Genomic DNA, 21,577 nt, shown 5'->3' on the forward strand with positions numbered 1-21,577 from the left:
GAATCTTCGACTATTCAGGGTCACCCCTATATTTTTCCTTTGTTAATTGCAAGAGAACAATCCATAATTCCATAATTGCTGTTATCAAAGGATCTGCCTGGATTAGGTCAAGAAAGTAGAGACATTTGAAGAAAACTTGACTAAGCTCGCTTCTGATTGAGTGTAGCTGTAAAACTAAATAAAGAAAATTATGTTTCAGTCATTTATTGTGTGCATCCTATTTGGTGTATGGTTCTGTGTGTAGGCTCATTAAACAAGTGTGACAGTAATGATGCTTAATTTATCAGTCACGATGAAAAAATATAATTTTTGCTTGTGCAGTTCTCCTAGTACGTTTTCAAAGATGCAGTAATTCTTTTAGTTTGACACTGATAAAAAGAACAAAAATATCCCTGAGGCAAAGTATGCATCTTTGTAATATACGGTTCAGTTCGGTTTCTTTTTAGTTTTAGTAAGAATGTCAGAAACATAGATGCTGCCCCACTGGATAAAATAATGTCTTTGTCACACTTTTGAGATTTTCTCTGATGTTCTGGTTGACTCTCATCAGCTGTGCTAACACTTCAACATGACACGTTTTTGCTAACATATTTTTTTCATCTGCTTCCTTTTCAGACTGCCTGTAAATGTCTGGGGAGAGAAAATCGGTGGGCATTAAATTATGAATGTTGAACAAGATGACCTCTTACCATCAGCGCCAGATGTTGAGAGGTCCTAGATGGAAAGGGGCTTGGTTTGACCCCTTGTTTCTCCTGCTTTTAGCCCTGCAGTTGCTTGTCGTCGCTGGATTGGTGCGAGCTCAAACCTGTCCATCCGTATGTTCCTGCAGCAACCAATTTAGTAAGGTCATCTGTACACGCAGGGCTCTAAAGGATGTCCCTGATGGCATCTCCACCAATACACGGTATCTAAACCTTCAGGACAATCAAATACAAGTGATCAAGGTAGACAGTTTCAAGCATCTCCGACACCTAGAAATTCTTCAGCTTAGCAGGAACCACATCCGCAACATTGAGATTGGCGCCTTTAATGGGCTGACCAGCCTTAACACTCTGGAGCTCTTTGACAATCGCCTCACAACCATCCCAAATGGCGCCTTTGAGTATCTCTCAAAACTGAAGGAGCTGTGGCTTAGGAATAACCCTATCGAGAGCATACCATCTGATGCCTTCAGTCGCTTGCCGTCCCTGCGGAGGTTGGATCTGGGGGAGCTGAAGCGTCTCTCCTACATCTCAAGTGGAGCATTTCAGGGATTGAGTAACCTTCGCTACTTGAACCTGGGCATGTGTAACCTCAAAGAGGTCCCTAACATCCAGCCCTTGATTCGCTTGGACGAGTTGGAAATGTCTGGGAATCAGCTCACAGTGATCCAGCCCAGTTCTTTTAAGGGCCTCATCCATCTTCAGAAGCTGTGGATGATGCACGCCCAAGTCCAAACCATAGAGCGGAACTCCTTGGATGACCTGCAGTCGTTAAGAGAGCTCAACCTGGCACACAACAACCTCACCTTTTTGCCCCATGATCTCTTCACGCCTTTGCACCACCTGCAGCGGGTACATTTGCATCACAATCCTTGGAACTGTAACTGTGACATTCTTTGGCTGAGCTGGTGGCTGAGAGAGACTGTCCCGACGAACACCAGCTGCTGTGCCCGCTGCAATTCCCCTCTCAGCATCAAGGGGCGCTACATTGGCGAGCTGGACCAGAGCTACTTTCAGTGCTATGCCCCGGTTATTGTCGACCCTCCCGCTGACCTCAATTTGACTGAAGGAATGGCAGCAGAGCTCAAATGTCGGACGACTTCAGTGACCTCGGTCAGCTGGCTAACACCAAATGGCTCCATCTTAACGCACGGGACGCTCAAGATGCGCATCTCTGTCCAAAATGACGGAACGTTAAACTTCACCAACATCACCGTCCAGGACACGGGAACCTACACTTGCATTGTAAGCAACACGCTGGGCAACATTTCAGCTTCTGCTGTCCTCAATGTGACCACCATTGACAACAGTGGTTTCAGCTACTTTACGACGGTGACCGTAGAGACAATAGAAACCCCAAACGATGGGGACAGTAGGACACCGGTGCAGCCTTCTTTTGGCTGGGCTTCCTCCTCAACCACAAGGGGAACACCCATCGCCACAGAGAGGGCATACACCATTCCTGTGACTGAGATAGACATGGATGGGGCTATCAATGGCTTGGAGGAGGTGATGAAAACCACCAAGATCATCATCGGCTGCTTCGTGGCCATCACACTTATGGCTGCTGTCATGCTCATAATATTCTACAAGATGCGCAAGCAGCATCACCAGCAGGATCACGATGGACCGACCCGCACCATTGAGATCATCAATGTTGATGAGGAACTGACAAGGGTTCCAGCCATGGAGAGTCACCTGACTCTTCCACCTCTGGAGCATGATCATTACAACCACTATAATTCCTACAAAACTGCTTATAACCACATGGCCACTCTCAGCTCTTTGCATAGTTCGGTGCATGAACCTTTACTAATTCAAGCCAGCTCAAAGGATAACGTACAGGAGACACAAATTTGACCATGCTTTCAGTTGGATGAACTAAACTGTACTAATGAGGTTTCATATTTGGTTGCGGACATGCTTTCATGAAGGCTGCAGCTTGAATTAAGACATTCAGCAGTGTCATTGAGAGTCTGGGTGTATGTATTATTTTAACAAGTGTCTTTACAAATCTTATTTATTGAAGATATGTGAAGTGACTATCATGAATCATAAAAAAGATTTTATAATTTTTCTCTTTTTCAATGCAGACTGGGAGAATGAATGGTGTTCTTTCATTTGTTGCTAAAATTAAGTTCATCTGCCATGAAAGCAATGAGACTACAGTCATTGTTGTTGTTTTTTCACTTTTGGCATATTACATCCCTTTGCTTAAACGTGTTTTTGTATTCTGAGACACTGAATCCTTCAAACAAATACTGGCCAATGAATACACAGCAGACTTCAAATTGCATGGAGCATTTAGATATGAATAGCAGGCCCGATGGGTGCAGCTGCGCTAGAGAGGTAAAGAAACGGTTACATTTCCTAATGAAATTGTCAGTCTGGATTTTATATTTTTATGTTGTTTTTAACAAGTCCCACTTTACAAATGCTACTAAACAATCCTACCATACCAAATGTGTTTTATTACATGGCAAATTTACATGTTGGTTAAATTGGATAGAAATTCCACTTATAATTATGACACAAGGTACCCAGAAAGGACACACACACACACACATTGTTTTCCTTTGAAATTTTTTTAATGAATCTTGAAAAGAGCATGCTGTGTATTTGACTGTGGATTTTCTGTTCTACCAAATTCCCAAACAAACATGTTTAATGTTAGTGAGGACTTCCACATTTGCTGCAAGTTAATTTATGTTATTTATTTAACATCAATTCAATTATGATTCGATATTATAACTTAATAGTTGACATTCTCAAGTGAGTATCTTGTAGAAACATTAAACACAGTTTAGATCACTAACACTAATGTTATCAACTGTAATTGCTTTAAACTGAGTTTTAATCCCGATACTGTGCAATTTAACAATTAATTTGGGAGATTGGCAGATAAAAAATGCTTGGCAATGTCACACTTCATTCCAGCACAGGTAAGAACGAAATCCATTTAATTTACCCTATTTTATGAGCACATTTTAATTGAAGTCACACTCTTAACGACATTCTTCAGTTCTAATGAAAATAAAAGTAAAGCTTGTCTCAGTAATCAGCAATAAAAAGGGGGCGGGGCTTAGTGAAGGGCCAATTACCATGAATTCCATGCCAATGACATATGAACAAAACATTAATGATACATCATTGAACATCTGATTTGTACAATAGTTGCCCCAATACCAAATTTGTGTGACTTTAAACCAAAACACCGAAATGTAATTTTCATGTCATGTAAGACTAGAAATAACCCCGAGTGGCTAAAGAAGAGAAAATTGGATTTGAAGTCTCCTGCGCTATTTGGAAATAAATAATAAAATAAAATATAGCCTGCTAAAGTCACTATGGAAACCAATGACCTAGTGAGAATTGCACTGTCTGGACAAAATATGTCATACGAGTGTAGCCCATTACTGAAATGTTTATTGTTTATTTGAGAGCTGCATTAATTGTTTTCAACAGAAATGATTAGTCAACCACAGGGTTTTACTGTGAATGTGCACTCTTTATGTGTACCGTTAGCTTTTATTTGCTGTTTTTACCATGTTATATTTAATTTGCTGTGTATTTTAATATTTTCATTTTACCTGGTCGAATGAGTACGTTCCATAACGTGTGTGCATCCATACAAAAATGCATGCAAAGCATATGTTTGTATACCATGTGTGTATGCCTTTACATAAAACCTCACTTGTTTTTCCACTGTTGTGTTTGGTGCTTTTTTATGTTTCTCATGGACAATGCTAGACTGATGTTGTATGTCTCACTTCCACTTTTAATCATTTTGGAAAGCCTGCTGTTTCTCACTAGCCAGCTCTTGAAGTTAACCTCATCCGATTTTATGTCAAAGGTTTTAAAAGGTACATGAAGACTATACCTTTAATTCATCATGACTATATGAATCTTAGAAAGACATGTTTGACAGCAGGGAATTCATCAGATAACATAATGTATGCAGAAGATCATAACCAACCCTACATTTTAGCATATATTTATCACAGTCTTTCATTGAGAATTACTAATCAGATTCTGAGATCAAGTAAACAAATGTTATTTTCCATAATTCCCTATTGATTTAATGGTTAATTCTACTTGTCATTTATTCTTTGGCCTAAACCTTTTACTTTTACCCTATTCATATACGGTATGAAAGACGAATTATAACCCCATAAGTTTACATTACATAAACCGTTGCTTCCAGGGCATTTTTTTTTGTATCCAAGTAAAAAAAATGTTCCTACAATTTTTATTGTACATATACAATACAACAGGTGGGACAAATTGTCACAATAAAAATTAGCATTGGGCCAAAAAAGATGAAAATGTCTGTTTTCAGAGGGTCTGTACATGAATGCTAGCTTGCTCCTATCTGCTTCAGTGTTCCTGAGCACTGCATCAGTTACTGAAGCTACTAGATCAATGATGCCTACACGGTCTACATATAGAAAATCTGTGATGTTGGACTAAACCAATTCTCTTTGGTTTTCTTCTTGTGATTTGTTTGTTATTGGTAACTCATTTTACATTTCTATGCTAAACTGAAGTGATTTTTTTCTTTATGGCAAGAGAATGTCTCTTTATTGACACGTTTCTATGAGAACTGTTATTAAAAATAACCAATAATATTTCTGTCAAATTTCACATTTGCTGATCAGTTCATAATGCTTTGGGAATACAGCTAACTAAACGTTAACCATGAAAAAAATAAAATACAAGAGATTGTAGTTCATACAGTTACATGCTGTAAATGTAAATAAAATGTTTTTTTTCTAAAGTGTGCAGGGGGTTAATGCTCATTTTCTGTAATTCTTCTGTTTTTTATCATTTGAGTCTCTTTCTCTGTTACAAAACCTTAATGTCAGTTCACACAAAATCAGAAAAATAACAGCTGGGGAATTACATTCAGAACAGGCATATACAGTATATTAGACAATGCCATTTTGTTTCAGGGGTAGATATTAACCTCGCATCTGCCTTCAATTTTATACCTTGTATAATATGTTCTTTTAGAGGCAGGGTAATATCTTACATAAAAGGGAATATTTCTGACTTATGTTCCAAGCATTGATTGGTGGCCTGGCCTGAAGATATAAGGACCTTCATGTAAAAGCTCTTTAAGTTTTGTTCTGTTAAGTTTTGTGCAGATTATATCAATTATTATTAGTTAGTGATTAGTTGCTAATGATTAGTTCATAATCAATTAATCATTAGTGATGCGTTAAACAGTCCCATCACTGTACAGAAGTACTTTAAGAAAGCCATATTTTTAAGAATTTAAATAAATCATAGGATTTAGAAAAAACAGTAGTTAACCTTTGGAATAGTCACCTGTTTACTTTACAACAAAAACAGTTTCCTTCTAAACCTTAGCACATGCAGTGGTTTTAATAAACATGGATGTGTTTTGTAGGGTATCAAAGCCATGATGTTGATAAGAAGCCTCACAGTACATTATGTATACAGTAGTGGCAAAATGGGATGTTCAGAGTGCATATTTGTGCAATATTTGCCTTGAACGCCCCCTCGGGTTAGATTAAACCATGAACATAAAAGCAGAGCGGTACAAAATGGAGAAAACACAAAACTTGGATTATTTGACAAAAATTGGATTATTTGTTATTATAAATTATTTGACTTTTTTGGCAAACAACAGCATATCGGGAATGTGGGTTTTATTCTAATATGAAAATGCATAGAAAATAAAAAGCTCAACGCAAATAAAGCATGCTTGACTATCACTTACTAGATTTTATTGATCCTATCCTGTCTTTTTTATTTAAAAAGCCATTCTCTCTGGCCTTTACTCAATAAGCTTTCATAAAATCATCCCAAAAGCTGAGTTTCTGTTAATTCTCCAAGCACAACTATGCAACACACATACAAACTTCATGTTTTTTATTAAGATATTTAATATATTTGCAAAGATGTCAATTTTCCAAAGTTTTTGGCCACTGCTACTGTACACTCTTAAAAATGAAAAATGCTTAAAAGGTTCTTCACAGCAATGTCATAGAAGAACCATTTTTGGTTCACAAAGAACCATTCAGTCAAAGGTTCTTTAAAGAACCATCTCTTTCTTACCTTTTTATAATCTTTTCACCACAAAGAACTTTTTGTTTAACAGAAAGGTCCTTCAGATGTTAACGGTTCTTTAAGGAACCATTTAGAGAAAAAAAGGTTCTTCTATGGCATTGTGAAGCACACTATATAGTGTATGTGTCTAATAAAGATTCTATATATTATTTGTATATTCAGTGGAGCATTTAACATATATGGAAAACAGGATATTCTGCGCAATTATTACTTTAGCTGTTTAAAAAAGCTTTTCTATAAACCTGGATAAAATCCAAAACATTAGACATCACACTCTCCTTAAATTATTTACATCCATTGATTACATCCATTGGTCATTGGATATACAGTATGCGTTTATGCTGACTTTGGAAATGATCCAGAAATGAATTAGGGTCTAACGTTTGTTGTTTAGTTTTTTTTATAGTACAAAGGCTCAAATTAGGTGTCAATATTAGATCCTCAAGCCAGTTGATTCACTTTTATTCCATGCCAAAAAGTAGGTTATTTTTCAGATAAGGAAACCAATGTGAAGAAGCACTAAGCCACAGGTTCGCTTTAAACACTTAGAACTGACGTCAAAACGAGAGACTAGTGACCTCTAGACATCCAGAGGCGCTTCTCGGTTCAAGATGGACTTGATTTTACGGCACCTTCTGTTGAGTTATGAGCCACTTGACATCTAATCCATAGGGCTTAGACTGAGGTCTGCACAGCACTAGAAACTTGCGAATTGAATTTATAGGTGCTCAACATTGTCTCGTTCCCCACGTGATTAATAGCACAGGGCCCCGTGACAGACGGAAGTACATCAGTTAATTAATTTTGCCTGGACAATGCCATTAGCCACACAGGAAGAGGGTGGGGTGCGGAGGAACAGAATACAGGTGCAGTCTGTCTGTCTGCATGTCCCGGCCCACAGAGTCTGTCGCCTGTAATAATTAATCTCTTCGGTGATTCACACAAGCTGTCAGCAGCTCTCATCACATTTACAGGTAACAGTATCTCCCATCACTGCAATTACTGTGATATGGAAGGGATCAACTACACAACATATCATTTGAGAGATGACTGGTTTCTCCACAAAAGAAACGCTGGCATCTTTATCTTTCGAATAGCGCCGATATAGTTATCTGCGGTTATGATCTATTCAGGTGGATTGGCAGTGGAGCGGAGATGAAATACAGGGAGCTCGCCAATGCCAGGAAGTCCACTTACTTCTCTCTCAGCTGAAACATTTAGGTGTCATATCAATTAATCTTCTCTTAAACTGATGGAGGTATTTGAATAGAGGAATCTACTAACCTCTCTCTGTTACGGTGCAAACTAAAAAGGGTAAACATGGTTTGCTGTCCATGACGGAGGGCCCGGGCACAAGACTCGATCTGAAGTACACCTCTGGACTTCCTAATTGAAATGAAAATAAAATGGACACGAAGGTTGTGTAGGAATGCCAGAAGAACCATGGCTGGAGTGAGGTAAGCAGCCATTTAGTGCTTAGAGTAATGTTCACTCTCCTCCCTCAGTTAGAACTCCATTAAAGGAACAAATCCTTGTAGGTGTATTTCCCCATAATTTCCCACTTTACCACAAAACTCCATGCTAATACATTTCCTCCAGGCTGTTTTCGAAAATATTTGTTTTAGTTCATTTTACAGCACATTTAATAAGCAAAGCCGTTTCAATGTCAGACTGGCAACCCAGCTTAGAGCGTTGAAGCCGCATAAACTCCAAGGTCTGTTTTCCACCTCTTTGATTAGGGACCTGACCTGGCAATTTGCACGTTATTTGATGTGAATAATTTGCGCGGGTCCCTCGCTGTGCGGCGTGCTCGCATTTTTACATCCACAGAGATTGCTCTTCGACCCAGGGGGCAGCCATTTCGGGCAACTGATGTTGTCTCCTCTCTGAAGTCGCAACATCATTCTTCAAACAGCGCCTGTGATTGTAATGCTTATCTTCGGTCTCTTCATCTTTAGCAGAGAGTAATTAACAGCTAGCACGAAGAGTCTGTCTGGTGCTAAACTGTAATTACAAGTCCCATTACTCCAAGGGGGCGTTCAAAGCAATTAGCATTTCTCATACAGCGGCCTGAAAAGTAAGATGAGAGCATTTCATTCAATTTGATGGTGTTACGTTCTCTAGATTTATGCGCGCTATTGCGCCACCAAAAATGTACTTGATGTTTACTAGCTTTGATCCAAACTGAATTATGTACTCAGTAATAATGCCACTCCTACATCAGAGAATTAGGTACGAAATTGGCTATCCTGATTTTGCCAAGCGGTTGATGTCCTTAGGACAACATCATGTTGACCCTGGGACAACATTTAAATCAAACAATCAGATTTCAGAAATAAATTTACAGTTTATTTTAAATTTAATCTTACAACCAGGATTAGGTGCTTCTAGACCATTGTTTCTCACTTATAATTTCCCTCTGATTTTAGGGGTAAGTTATGGTTAGGGTTGGAGTTTTGTGTGGGTTTAGGTTTTATTTATAAAAATGTTGTCCTTAGGTCAACAAAATATATTGCCCTGAGGACATCAACCACTTGGCAAAATCAGGTCGAGCTACGAAATTATGCTCTGAATGATATTGTGCATCACATCTTTAGACTGCTATGAATCTTTAGCTGTTTTGTCAAAGAGGATGCTTGAAATGTACGGTACAAAAGCTAAAAGGACAACACTCATTTATATAACGTCATTCAGTTTTTTTATAGCTTGGTAATCTTCCAGAGGCACTGACAATGCTTACTAATTTTCAGAGCTTCATGTGGGGATGTGCTTCGGTTTAAAGGAGCTGAAACCATTTTCAATATGTTGGATACTTTTACACAAATCTTAATACTACAGCATACAATGATATTGTAGAAAACTGTGCACTAACAAAATAAGAAATGCAGATTACGAGCCAGAATCTCATCAACCAGCAGTCCCTACACGGGAGTACAGACATTTTGGAAGAATTTTGAAAGGTCCTCTCCAAACTTTAGACAGACAGAAAGCATAAAATCCTATAAAATGTCATAATTTAGTTTTGCAATAATATTTGTTTAAAAAAAATGTTTATTAAAAGGGGGTGTCCTGTCCATATACTTCTGTCAATATAGTTTATTTGCATATGTGTGTATATCACATGAATACACATATCATTTTTTCCCCTTTATTAAAGGGATCATTCACCCAAAAATGGAAATTCTGTCATCATTTACTTACCGTCTTGTCATTTCAAACCTGTATGTCTTTCTTTTTTTTCTGTAGAACACAAAAGAAGATATTTTGAAGAAAGCTGGCAACTGAACAGCGCCGGCACCTATTCACTTCTATTATATGGACACAAAACCAATGCAAATCAATGGATGCTGGTTACAACATTCTTCAAAATATCTTTTTTTATGTATTCTATGGAAGACAAAAAAGTCGTACATGTTTGAAATGACAAGAGGGCGAGTAAATGATGACAGAATTTTCATTTTTAGGTGAACTATTACTTTAAGAAACGAGGTTGTTTCCTAAAACTGGTTAAAACCGTCTTCATTCACAAATCCCTGCTCAAACCCATGCCTGTTATAATCACCCATGCATGTCTCAAGCGGTTCACTCTGTTCTTATTTAGCTGTTGTTTATTTACCTACTCTGTAATGTGTATGAGGCTTGGTCCTTGCTTAAATCATCATTTCACTACTCTAATTGCATCAAAGTGCAATCGCTTTTTCTTGGTCACAGATGGCAAACATCCACGGTTCAGTCTCTGTGTGCCATTCACTTCACGATTGAATAAAAAGAGATCACAAGGGATAGACTGATGAGTAAGAGCTCTGTGACATCTTCAAATTGATGTGTGGAGACAGAGAGTTAAAAAAACGAATCTTGTTGCTGCACAAAGAGCGTCGGTACTGATGGGACACTCCTTTGACTGTCTGGCACATATTAAGGTGTCTTTCAGCATTCTCTGTGATGTGTTGCCTGCGGAATTGGCATTCTTTGTGAGTGTTTGTGTTCCAAGCTTTACTACGGAGAAGACGGGGAGTGTTTGCCATCTGTGTAGATAGAAACACCTGCAGTGCGCTTCAGATTACAGAGGAACTTCTACATTGCATTCATTTGTAAATGTCAGGTATGAATATAATATAATTTAAGCTTCCATTTCTGCCTCTGATTGCCTCGTCCTCTTTGGAATCACAATCCAAACTCATCAGAGCTGGAATAGCGGGGGGTTGGCAGAGAAACAAATTTAATAAAAGCTGGCATTAACTGTTTTAGTTTAGGTGTTTGTGATTTAATGAAGTATTAATTAAAATAAAATGTATGTAGCAAGATATTAAGGTAAGTACACTGACTTGGCGGCACACATGCTATACTTGAATATTGCAGGTAATGTCGAAAAAGTGTCTATAGATACATTGAACACTTACAATCACTGCATATTTACTAAAGGCGTTTATTTCAATACACACTCAAAAAATAGTTCAATAGATCAATGCCATAGTTAAAGCCATAGTTCACCCAAAAATGAAAATTCTATTCACCCTCAGATTGTTCCAAACCTGTATAAATTTTGTTGTTCTGCTGAACACACAGGAAGATATTTGTAAGAATGTCAAACCTCATTCCCCATTTACTGCCATAGTATAAGGATAATAAATACTATGTGAGTCAATGGGGCATGAGATCTGGCATCCTTGCATTTAGTCATTTTTTCCAAATATATTCAGCAGAACAATCAAATTTACACAGGTTTGGAACAATCTGAGGGTGAGTAAATTATGACAGAATTTCAATTTTTGGGTGAAGTATCCCTTTAAGTGGGTTGACCATAATAAAATCCAATTTTTTTGTTTTTAAAAATCGTGTTCTTTGAACAGGGGGGCAAATCCATTCAGTGTGGCATGATGACCGTTTCAGATGGACTGTAATGCTAAATATGTCAATCATTAAAATAGACAATTTTAATATATCTGTAAATGTTCTGCAATTCATATCAGAAAATAATTTGTCCATGGTCAAATGATAACTACATGTTTGACATATGAAAGATTTCACTCTTCAAAAAGGGTTCTCTGCTTTTCTATATGCATTTCAAATCAGTTATAGACAAACACATTAAAGGAAATATATTTCTCACTGCTGAGTGGGCCATGGCAGATTAATTATATTTTACACCCTGTAGGAGTCTGAATCTAGTAATATACTGTAATGTACTGTGTGGTAATATTGTTGGCAAACTGCCATTCCTATAACATTAATAATAACGATATTATGCTAGAAACCGCAAAATTAATCTAAGTTAAAACTAACTGGATGACATTCTTTTACACATTCAATTGTTTAGACTGCAGTATGCATTTTATGTGTGTGCCAGTATGTGAAAATCTCCCTTTCTATGTGACATGCAAATCTAGTAGCGAATCACACACACAGTAAGTAAGTAAGTAAAATGTATTTATATAGCACCTTTCATAGACAAGGAGGGATCACAAAGTGCTTTACAATAAAATAATAACAGTAAAATACATATGCATTACTATGCTAATAGAATCTCACCAATACAAACAGGAGAACCATATCGTTAATAAAAAGCTTGACCAAAAAGATGTTTTTTAAGACTCCACAGAACCCATAGTTCTCATCATTAAAGGAAGAGAATTCCAGAGCCGTGGAGCTACCACACAGAAAGCACGATCACAACTAATAGGTCTTGGCCTGAAGACCTCAATGAACGACCAGGGGTGTGTGCCTGCACTAGATCCTGAATATAAGAAGGGGCTTAACCATGCAAGGCCCTATAAGTAATAACTAAAATTTTGAAATGCACTCTGAAATGAATAGGAAGCCAATGAAGTGCTTTAAGCACAGGGGTAATACTGTATATGACCTCCTGCTGGACCTCGTCAAAAGCCTAGCAGCTGCATTCTGTACAGTTTGTAAACAATCCAACAAAGATTTGTTCAAGCACGTGTACAAAGCATTACAGTAATCCAATCGTGAAGAAATAAGAGCATGTACTGTACAAGCATCTCCATTTATTTTTTTGATACCATAGATCTAATCTTTTGTTCCTGAGATGGAAAAAACAGGATGGAACTACAGACTTAATATGGCTGTTGAAACACATTGATCTATTAAAAATAACACCTAAATGTATAATATCACCACTGTCATTAGATGTTAAACCACCAATAGCCTGACTAATCTTAGAGGTAATGTTGTCTGGGACAATAATTAACACCTCAGTCTTATCTGTATTAAGTTGCAGAAAATTGTCTGCCATCCAATTGTTAATGGCAAGTAAACATTCCTTTTGTCTAGCTAGCCTACGGAAGTTTGAAGGGTTATTTAACCGTAATCTTGAGATTTGCGTAGTCACGCTTAGTGCCCTTTGGATGGAACATATACGCCCATTTCGAACTGGAATTATGGCAGAATATCTAGTGATGTTTACTTCGCAGGGCTCTTACGGGCATATTGAACAAACCTCCGAAGCGGTAGGAGAAGCACACAACATATGCAGAGCGGGGGTCCGCGAGGACCAGGATTGCGAACCGCTGGTCTAGCCTATCAGTACTAAAAGACATATAATTGAATGTCATCTGCATAAAAGTGATAAGAAATTAATTTGAAACTAATTAAACTAATTATCTCGGCAAGGGAAAGCATATACAAATTAAAAAGCACAAGCACAGAACCTTGTGGCACACCACAGGACAAAGAAGCAGACTTTGACATGAAAGATCCAATGGATACAGAAAAACTCCTATCAGAAAGATAAGACGAAAACCAATCAAGAGCTGACCCAGAGATGCCCACTAGAGTATTCATTCTACCAATCAAAGTGCAGTGATCAACAGTGTCAAACGCTGCGCTGAGATCTAGCAAGACCAGCAAAGAACATTCACCTGTATCAGCCGCCATCAATATATCATTTGAAACCCTTAGGAGGGCAGTTTCAGTTGAGTGGCTTTTACAAAAACCAGACTGAAATTTATCACAGATATTATGAGCTTCCAGAACATTATTTAACTGCATTGCCACAACTTTATCTAAGATTTTGGAAATAAGAGGTAGTTTGGAAATAGGTCTATAATTATTAAATGATGTTACATCAAGGTTGCTCTTCTTCAACGGAGGCTGAACAACGGCATGTTTAAAACATCTAGGAACCTGACCTAGTCTAAGAGATAGATTTATAATTGAGACCAAGAAAGGGCCAATAAATGTAATGGATTTCATTAGCAGAGATGAGGGCACAATATCCACAGGGCTTTGCGAAGGTTACATCATACCCACTACCTTAATAATGTCATTCATTGAAATGGTACAAAATGAATCCAAAGTTGAAAGTCTTTGTGTGATGGGGTTCACAAAACATAAAATATGCAAGAGACCAAATATATAAAGCTCCTTAAACATTAAGTACTTTGGTGTAAAACATACGATGAAACAGCGTCCAGTTTCACCGTAAATCTTTGTAAATGACAGCACTGCTGAAGGGAATTTATTTCAACAGCGGGCCTGAGATCTGACAACAACCCCAATACCTTAAAATGGAACAAAGTAGGGAAAGAAATCCAATTTGAACAGGAGAGGAGTGGGACAGGTCCACCTTAGCACTAGGACTCCGTTCAAAGAGAGGCGCCTGACACGGACACAATGATGGCACTGTCACAATGACATCTCTCAGTCCTGGAGAGATAGACATGTGATACTAGGAATGAGTAATAGAGGTTTGTGGCCGGAGCCTTTGTCACTCATCATGTTTGTTCTTGGAGTAGGGGTTGTGGCTGCTATATTGCATGTTATAAATCTCAGTCATAAACAGCAATTTGACACAACTGAGATTCTGGCACGTTACTCTCATTTACATTTATGTTGTAAGTTATAATGAATCATTGAAAAATCAAACCTCTAGAAAAAATCTTGTCATACCCTCATATTTTGCCTCCCTTATTATTCAGATGCTGTTGCATTGAATTTCATCAAAGGTTTGAGAGCAGCATGTCTTTACATGCTTAACATCAACATAATTTGTGCACAAACAGGGTTCTTTGCCATTCAATAGCGTAATCCTGTAGCTCATCTGGTAAAGCGCGGTATTAGCAACACTAAGAAAATAGGTTTGATTCTAACGAACAGACATGGTGATAAAATGTATGCACTGTAAGTCGTTTTGGATAAAAGCATGGATCTGCAAAATGTAATATGTGAAAATGTCTCTAGTTGGGTCTCATTCATGAAAAACTGTGTAAATCATTCTGTATCCATCATTTGGAAAACAATTCTTATGCAAATTGTCGCATTGATTTTAATGTGGTGATTTATGTAAGAATGGTTTTATGAACAATTTACGCAGAAATTCGCTCTGCAAATATTTCATTAATGAGGTCTATTGACCTTAAATGCAAAGAGGGTCATTACTTTCAGCATATCTAATCAAACAACACCCAAGCTGCAATAAAACACTTTCCATATTAGAAAAATATTTCACCATTTCACATTTGTGAGTAGATATAATTTTGGAACAAATCACTTAAAAATGGAAATTCTCTCATTCATTACTCACCCTCATCTCAAGCCTGTACGACTTTCTTTCACAAAAAGAAGATAGCAGAATGTTGACAACTTTATACAATAAATACAGTGACCACAGTTCAAAATGGGTCAAAAAAAATATTTTAAAAAGCTTTCAGCCTTGACTCATTTCAAATACACATTCACATATCCACATTTAAACTTGCAGCATTTAAATACTGTAAAACAAGGCTACTGTACTTACACCCTAAGAAAAATAAAGCTACATTATCAAATGGTAACAGACAAATATAACCGCTCTCTCTTTATTTTGTCAATAAGATCATTTGAAAACTTGCATTATAAGATAGTTCTGTGATTAAGTTTTGAGATTCCCCCATATTCTGTCAAACATTAGCATGAAGTTAGCTCAACCAATTTATTACAGCAGGCCAAAAGATACACAGTGAAAAATGCACTGTACAGTTCTGTCAGACAGTCATTTCTTTAATGACACAAAACATTAATTTTATTTGTATGCGTATTTTGCACTCACTCAAGGGGTTGATAACTCTTTTTGTATATAATTTGCTTCCATTTTGTTCTTTACAGCACCAATGGAACAAGGCCTATATTACTGACTATTATTGTTTTTAATATGAATTTCACACACTACAATACATTTTATTCATCTTTGACCACCTGAGTAGAAATCTTTTGAAACGGGTCTGCCAGGTGAAAAATCAGTCTTTAAACATATTAGCCCAATTTGCCACACAGCGGTCTGGTGACGATCATGGAACAAGTCTGCAATCCACTTCAGTAGTGGACTTTTGATAATCAAACAGTAACAAGTGAGTCAGGTAGCACATAATTAGATGTTTGCAAAATGTCAGATTCTGTTAGATAACAAGAGAGTGTGTCTCATAAGTCCCATTACATTTATTATTTGGCAGATGCTTTTATCCAAAGCGACTTAGTAGTAGGAGAGCATATAAACATTGTCAACACGCTAAACATTACCATTAGTTTACAAGGCCATGCTACTAGGAGGATTAAAGCTGGAGTAAGCAAAGGAGAGAATGAAAAACAAGATTATTTTTTTTAGACAAGACAGAGTTATGGTTTAGTCAAATAAATGCGGAATAGGTATGTTTTGAGCTGTTGCGAAGGATGCTGCAGTTCGGGTGGAGGCTGGCAGTTCATTCCACCACAGGGGAACCGAATGAGTAAAGGTTTTTGCAAGCGATTTGGTGAGTCGCTGTGATGGAACAGCCAGGCATCGCTCATTTTCAGACTGAAGATGACGGGAGAGGATGTAGACCTGGAGCAGTGAGTTAAGGTAACGGGGTGGATTTGCAGTTATCGTTCTGAAGGCCAATGTCAGCGATTTAAACTTGATGTGGGTGGCAACTGGCAGCCAGTGAAGTGAAATCAGGAGGGGTGTTACATGGATTCTTTTAGGCTGATTGAAAACTAGATGTGCAGCTGCATTCTGGATCATTTGCAAGGGCTTTACTGCATTGGTTGGAAGGCCAGCCATTACAGAATTGCAGTAGTACAGTCTTGATATGACCAGAGCTTGGACTAGCAGCTGAGAGGCATGCTCCGACAGGAACAGCCTGATTTTCCTGATGTTGTAGAACACATACCTGCCAGTTCGAGTGGTTGCTGCGATGAGAGGTGAATTTCAGCTGGTCGTCGAACATCACCCCCACGTTCCTTGCAGACTTTGTGGGGTGTTATAGTTGAGGATCCAAGTTGAATGGTAAGGTGGTGTTCCATTGCTGGGTGGGCCTGTATAACCAGGAGTTTTGTCTTGGAGAGGTTGAGTTGTAGGTGATGCTCTTTCATCCAAGAAGAGATGACCAGAAAGCAGGCAGAGACACAGGCAGAGATGGTGGGATCATCTGGCTGGAAAGAGAAATAAAGCCATGACCCATATGCCTTAATAATTGGACCCAGGGAGGTGGTATATATAGAAAAGAGGAGAGGAACAAGAACTGATCCCTGAGGAACTCAGGATGTCTCATCTCTCCAGGATACCTTTAAGGATCTGCCTGTGAGATAAGAGTCAAACCAGTTGAGTGCAGTTCCAGAGATTCCCAGTTTGGAGAGAGTGGACAGCAGGATCTGGTGGTTCACAGTGTCAAATGCAGCAGAGAGATCAAGCAGAATAAGGACAGATGACAAGGATTTAGCCCTTGCCTGACGTAGGTTTTCAACGACAGACGGGAGAGTGGTCTCCAGAGAATGTCCTTTCTTGAAGCCGGATTGTTTACTGTCCAGAAGGTCGTGCTGTGAGAGATAGGAAGAGAGTTGGTTAAATACCACAAATTCGAGGGCCTTGGAAAGGAAAGGCAGGAGCGAGATTGGTCTGTAGTTGCAGACTACTGAGGGGTCGAGTGTTTGTTTCTTGTTACTAGGGCTTGTTTAAATGAGGTGGGGACAGTACCAGTGGTGATGGAGGTCTTTATAATGTGTGCGAGTTGAGGCAGTAGAGACGGAGAGATAGCCTGTAGGAGGTGGGAAGGGATCGGGTCGAGGGGACATGTAGTAGGCCGGGTGGAAAGGAGAATTTTGGAGACATCAGTCTCTGAGAGGGGAAAGAAAGAAGGGAGTTGAGGATAGCAAGGGGTAAGAGATAGATCAGGGATGCGTTCAGAAGAGAATTGCCTGCTGATAGTCTCCACTTTATCAGTGAAGAAGTTGGCAAAGTCATCAGCAGTCAGCGAGGTATTGGCAGGAGGTGGAGGGGGACAGAGAAGAGAGGAGAAGGTTGAGAAAAGTTGAGGCGGGTTAGATGCAGTTTGGATTTTGTTTTGAAAGTACATGGTTTTGGCTGCAGACATATCAGTAGCAAAGGAGTTAAGATGTTGATACTTGGAGAGATCAGCAGGGTCTCTAGACTTGCACCACTTCCTCTCCGCAGCCCTTAGCTTGGTCCGATGGTAGGAGAACTAAGAAGTCAGCTGCTTGTGGTTTGTCTAGGTGGATGTTGAAGTCGCCTAGCATTACCAGTGGAGCACCATCTTCGGGGATAGAGGACAACAGCCGGTCAAGCTCTTCCAAGAAGTCTTCCAGTTGACCTGGAGGGAGATAGAGGACAACACAATATATTTTTGATGCATAAGAGATGGTGATTGCATGGTATTTGAATGAGGAGTTGCTGCAAAGAAAAGACAGAGGAGTGAATTTCCAGGTGTTGGAAAGAAGCAAACCTGTTGTGGGTGAAGTTGGTGGAGAGGGCAGATGGAGTAGGAGTGTTGTCTTTACAGATCCATTTTTCAGTCAGTGCCAGAACATTGAGATTAGACTGACTGGTGAAGGCCGGGATGAAGTCTGCCTTGTTGACAGATGACTGGAAGTTACAGAGCCCTACGTCTGAATGTACTGGAAACAATGTTAGTAGCAAAAAAAAAGACAGTAGGCAAGTAAGTGAAAGAAAACCTAAATAAAAGCTTGACGTGACGTGGCATGCCTTGCCGGTGTCGCTGCTCGGTGGAGTCGTAGGTTGGCTTCAGCTTATGAAATCAGTGTTAATATAATACAGGCTCCCTGATTGCCTAATTTGTCAGTGATTGCTTCACAGCTGAGCCCACCTACTCAATTAACAGCTCAAGGCTTCAAAGTGACTAAAAGTGCTAGGTGAAAAGTAACTCAAGCTAGATGGCTAGGGGCCGTTTCAATAAGGAGGTTCAACCAACTCTAGGTTAAACCTTGAACTCAGAGTTGGTTTACTTAGAAATGAGAAACTTTGAGTTTTTGGTTTCAGAACAGCTGATTTGAGTTAGTTCAATTTACTCTGGGTAGGCTTACCCTGGGTTAAGCGCGTACACCAAGACTATAAATATATAGCTCCGATATTACGATTCATCATGGCATCGGCACCAAAAAAAGCAACATTGCGGCAGAAAGCACTTGAGAGTGAGGCACACTTTCCGCTCTGCATGCAGTGGATTTACTGATGTCTTGAAAATAACTTTGAAAAAATGTACCAATAAACAAACAAATGAATCATTAAATGAATGAAACAACAGAAATAATAAAAAGAATCGTATGTTCTCACTCGCCATGAGTACTCTAGTTATGCGTTTGAGACGTTGTGGTGTATAGAACACCTGAAGGGCGTCAGACTCTCGTGCAAAGTCAGACTGATCGCCGGTTCAAACCCTGCTCTGAGCAGATTTCAGTTGGAATGGCTGCACGTCAAAATTAATTGTTTATTAACTTTATTGCTTCATTTCTGCATGTATGTCTGTATTTATTAATTTCTTTATTCATGCACTTTATTTATATACTTTATTAAGTCATTTCTCATCGTCCATAGAAAATTATGCTCTGATGTAGTAATACACGTACAGTGGCTGATGTTATTGATGTAAGGATGGATGAGATATATTTTGATATATCTAATTCACTGTAAAGAAAAACGGTACAGTTTTAATAAAAATGCACAGGGAAATGACAAAATTCCACTCGGGTACTAAATTGCTCTCCTGAAATCAAAGTACATTCCAATGAATTAATGCAGCCTCTTCATGAATCCTCTATAAAAGCACATATGACAAATACGTCACTGAGATGGTCTCTGTGTGATCAAAATTTGTGCCATGAATGACTGTATTAATGAATGAATGAATGAGTTACACCACTTGCGCTTTAAAACTCTGGGTTTACCAAAGAACAACTACTAGTCCAGTTCAAGCAAACACAGCAAGCTCGCTACAGTTACAGCTAGCTAGGCAGACAAAGTGCTTTACTGCATAATGTTACATTCACTGGCACAATGAGCCAAGAGGATTACAGTTACTGCTAAAGCTGAACAGACATACAGTATTAATGGATTTTGCTTCATGACTAATAAAAAATCTTCAAATAAATCCCAGAAACCTCACATACTAATGTTTGTTAGATCATACTGCAAACAGAACATTCACAATAGTTTCAAAGCTACAGTCATCCTGCAACATCCTTCAACAAGAGCATTTATGAGATTTAAAAAGTCATGCATTGTTTTAAAGGTCCAACGTGTATTTTTGGAGGCTCTATTGACAGATATGCAATTTAATATACAAAACTATGTCTTCAGAGGTGTATAAAGACCTTACATTATGAAGCGTTATGGTTTTATCATCTAAGAATGAGCTATTTCTATCTCTTTCGTAAATACGTTATCTCCTTCGGCAAAGAAGCAAAAGCGTGAAGACATCTTAGTTCTGTGTCAGCCACCGTAGTTTTTTGTAAGGGAGGGGCGAGCGGTTGAGCCGTCGGTTGGAATTCATAACCTCACCACTGGATGCTGCTAAATTTCATACACTGGACCTTTAAAAAACAATTCTAAAACCGATACACTAAATTGGAGGTAAATATGTATATAAAGTATGACGCACAGCTGCTAAACAGTTCACAGTTTGGAAACATACACTATTTCCATGAATATTCGAATATGATTGGACTTGTAACTGATGTGACTTTGATGTTGTCCAAGTTTGTGTGAAAACTGTGAAATTGGCAGCTATTTCATGCATATTGGTAGAGCCCAAGATCTGCCAGTGGCTTTGTGGGCTGTCCAAAAAAACCACACAAACAAAAAAACAACAATCTCTCCATGACAGCCACTCAAGCAGGACATGTCAACTGAGCTCTAAAAAGAGAAGATTCTCTGAACAAATGGCTCCTTCAAAGCCATACAACCATTTTCTTCTCCTGAAAACCCCTTGCCCTCATCACACTATCTCTTGACAACCTCTCAAGAGTTTTTGGCATTAATGTGTGAACATCCACACTGCACGCCAAGCCGCTCGGATCTCAATCTGCAGTGGACCTAATGGACATATGGAAGCAGCAGTTTTAGACAGTATTGTCAACACTGGGGAATCTGCAAGTCGCCTGCAGCGCCACACACTGCCTGTCAGGCAAAGATATCTGGGACATGTCAAGAGGTGTCAGCGAGGCTTCATTTCTTTTGAAAGAGAAATGTGTGTGATATTTAAAAAAAGGCTTTATGAAAGAAGAATATTAAGTTGACATCTATTCATAGCTCTTTTAAATGTGGAGGCCCTGGAGGGGTGGGATTTGTTTGTACAAATTAACAAGTTTTATCTATTTACATGGAACATAAGCAAATTAAGTTCAACCATTCAATCAACCAAGCCTATTATTTCAGATTATAAGACTCGTAAGGGACATTTCATCTTTTAAAGACCTTTAATGTCAAAAACGATGATGCTGCAGACGAATATAAAAGAGTTCAAATGCTGTTGTTGCACTGTAAAACTTAGCTG

The 21,577-nt window shown here is 38.6% G+C and overlaps 1 protein-coding gene across 3 annotated transcripts in view; it reads left to right on the forward strand.

The window, feature by feature from the left end:
- lrrc4cb (leucine rich repeat containing 4C, genome duplicate b) overlaps positions 1-4,015 on the forward strand; it is a 45,767-nt gene extending 41,752 nt beyond the window's left edge. For all 3 annotated transcript variants that reach the window (XM_057344948.1, XM_057344945.1, XM_057344941.1), the window contains exon 2: positions 616-4,015. In XM_057344948.1, the coding sequence (XP_057200931.1) occupies positions 666-2,561 (1,896 nt within the window). In that variant the 5' untranslated portion in view covers positions 616-665 and the 3' untranslated portion in view covers positions 2,562-4,015. The remainder of the gene's footprint in view (positions 1-615) is intronic.
- The last annotated feature ends 17,562 nt before the right edge of the window (positions 4,016-21,577 follow it).

The sequence above is a fragment of the Triplophysa rosa genome, linkage group LG1, assembly GCF_024868665.1.
Source record: "Triplophysa rosa linkage group LG1, Trosa_1v2, whole genome shotgun sequence".
Classification (NCBI taxonomy): domain Eukaryota; kingdom Metazoa; phylum Chordata; class Actinopteri; order Cypriniformes; family Nemacheilidae; genus Triplophysa; species Triplophysa rosa.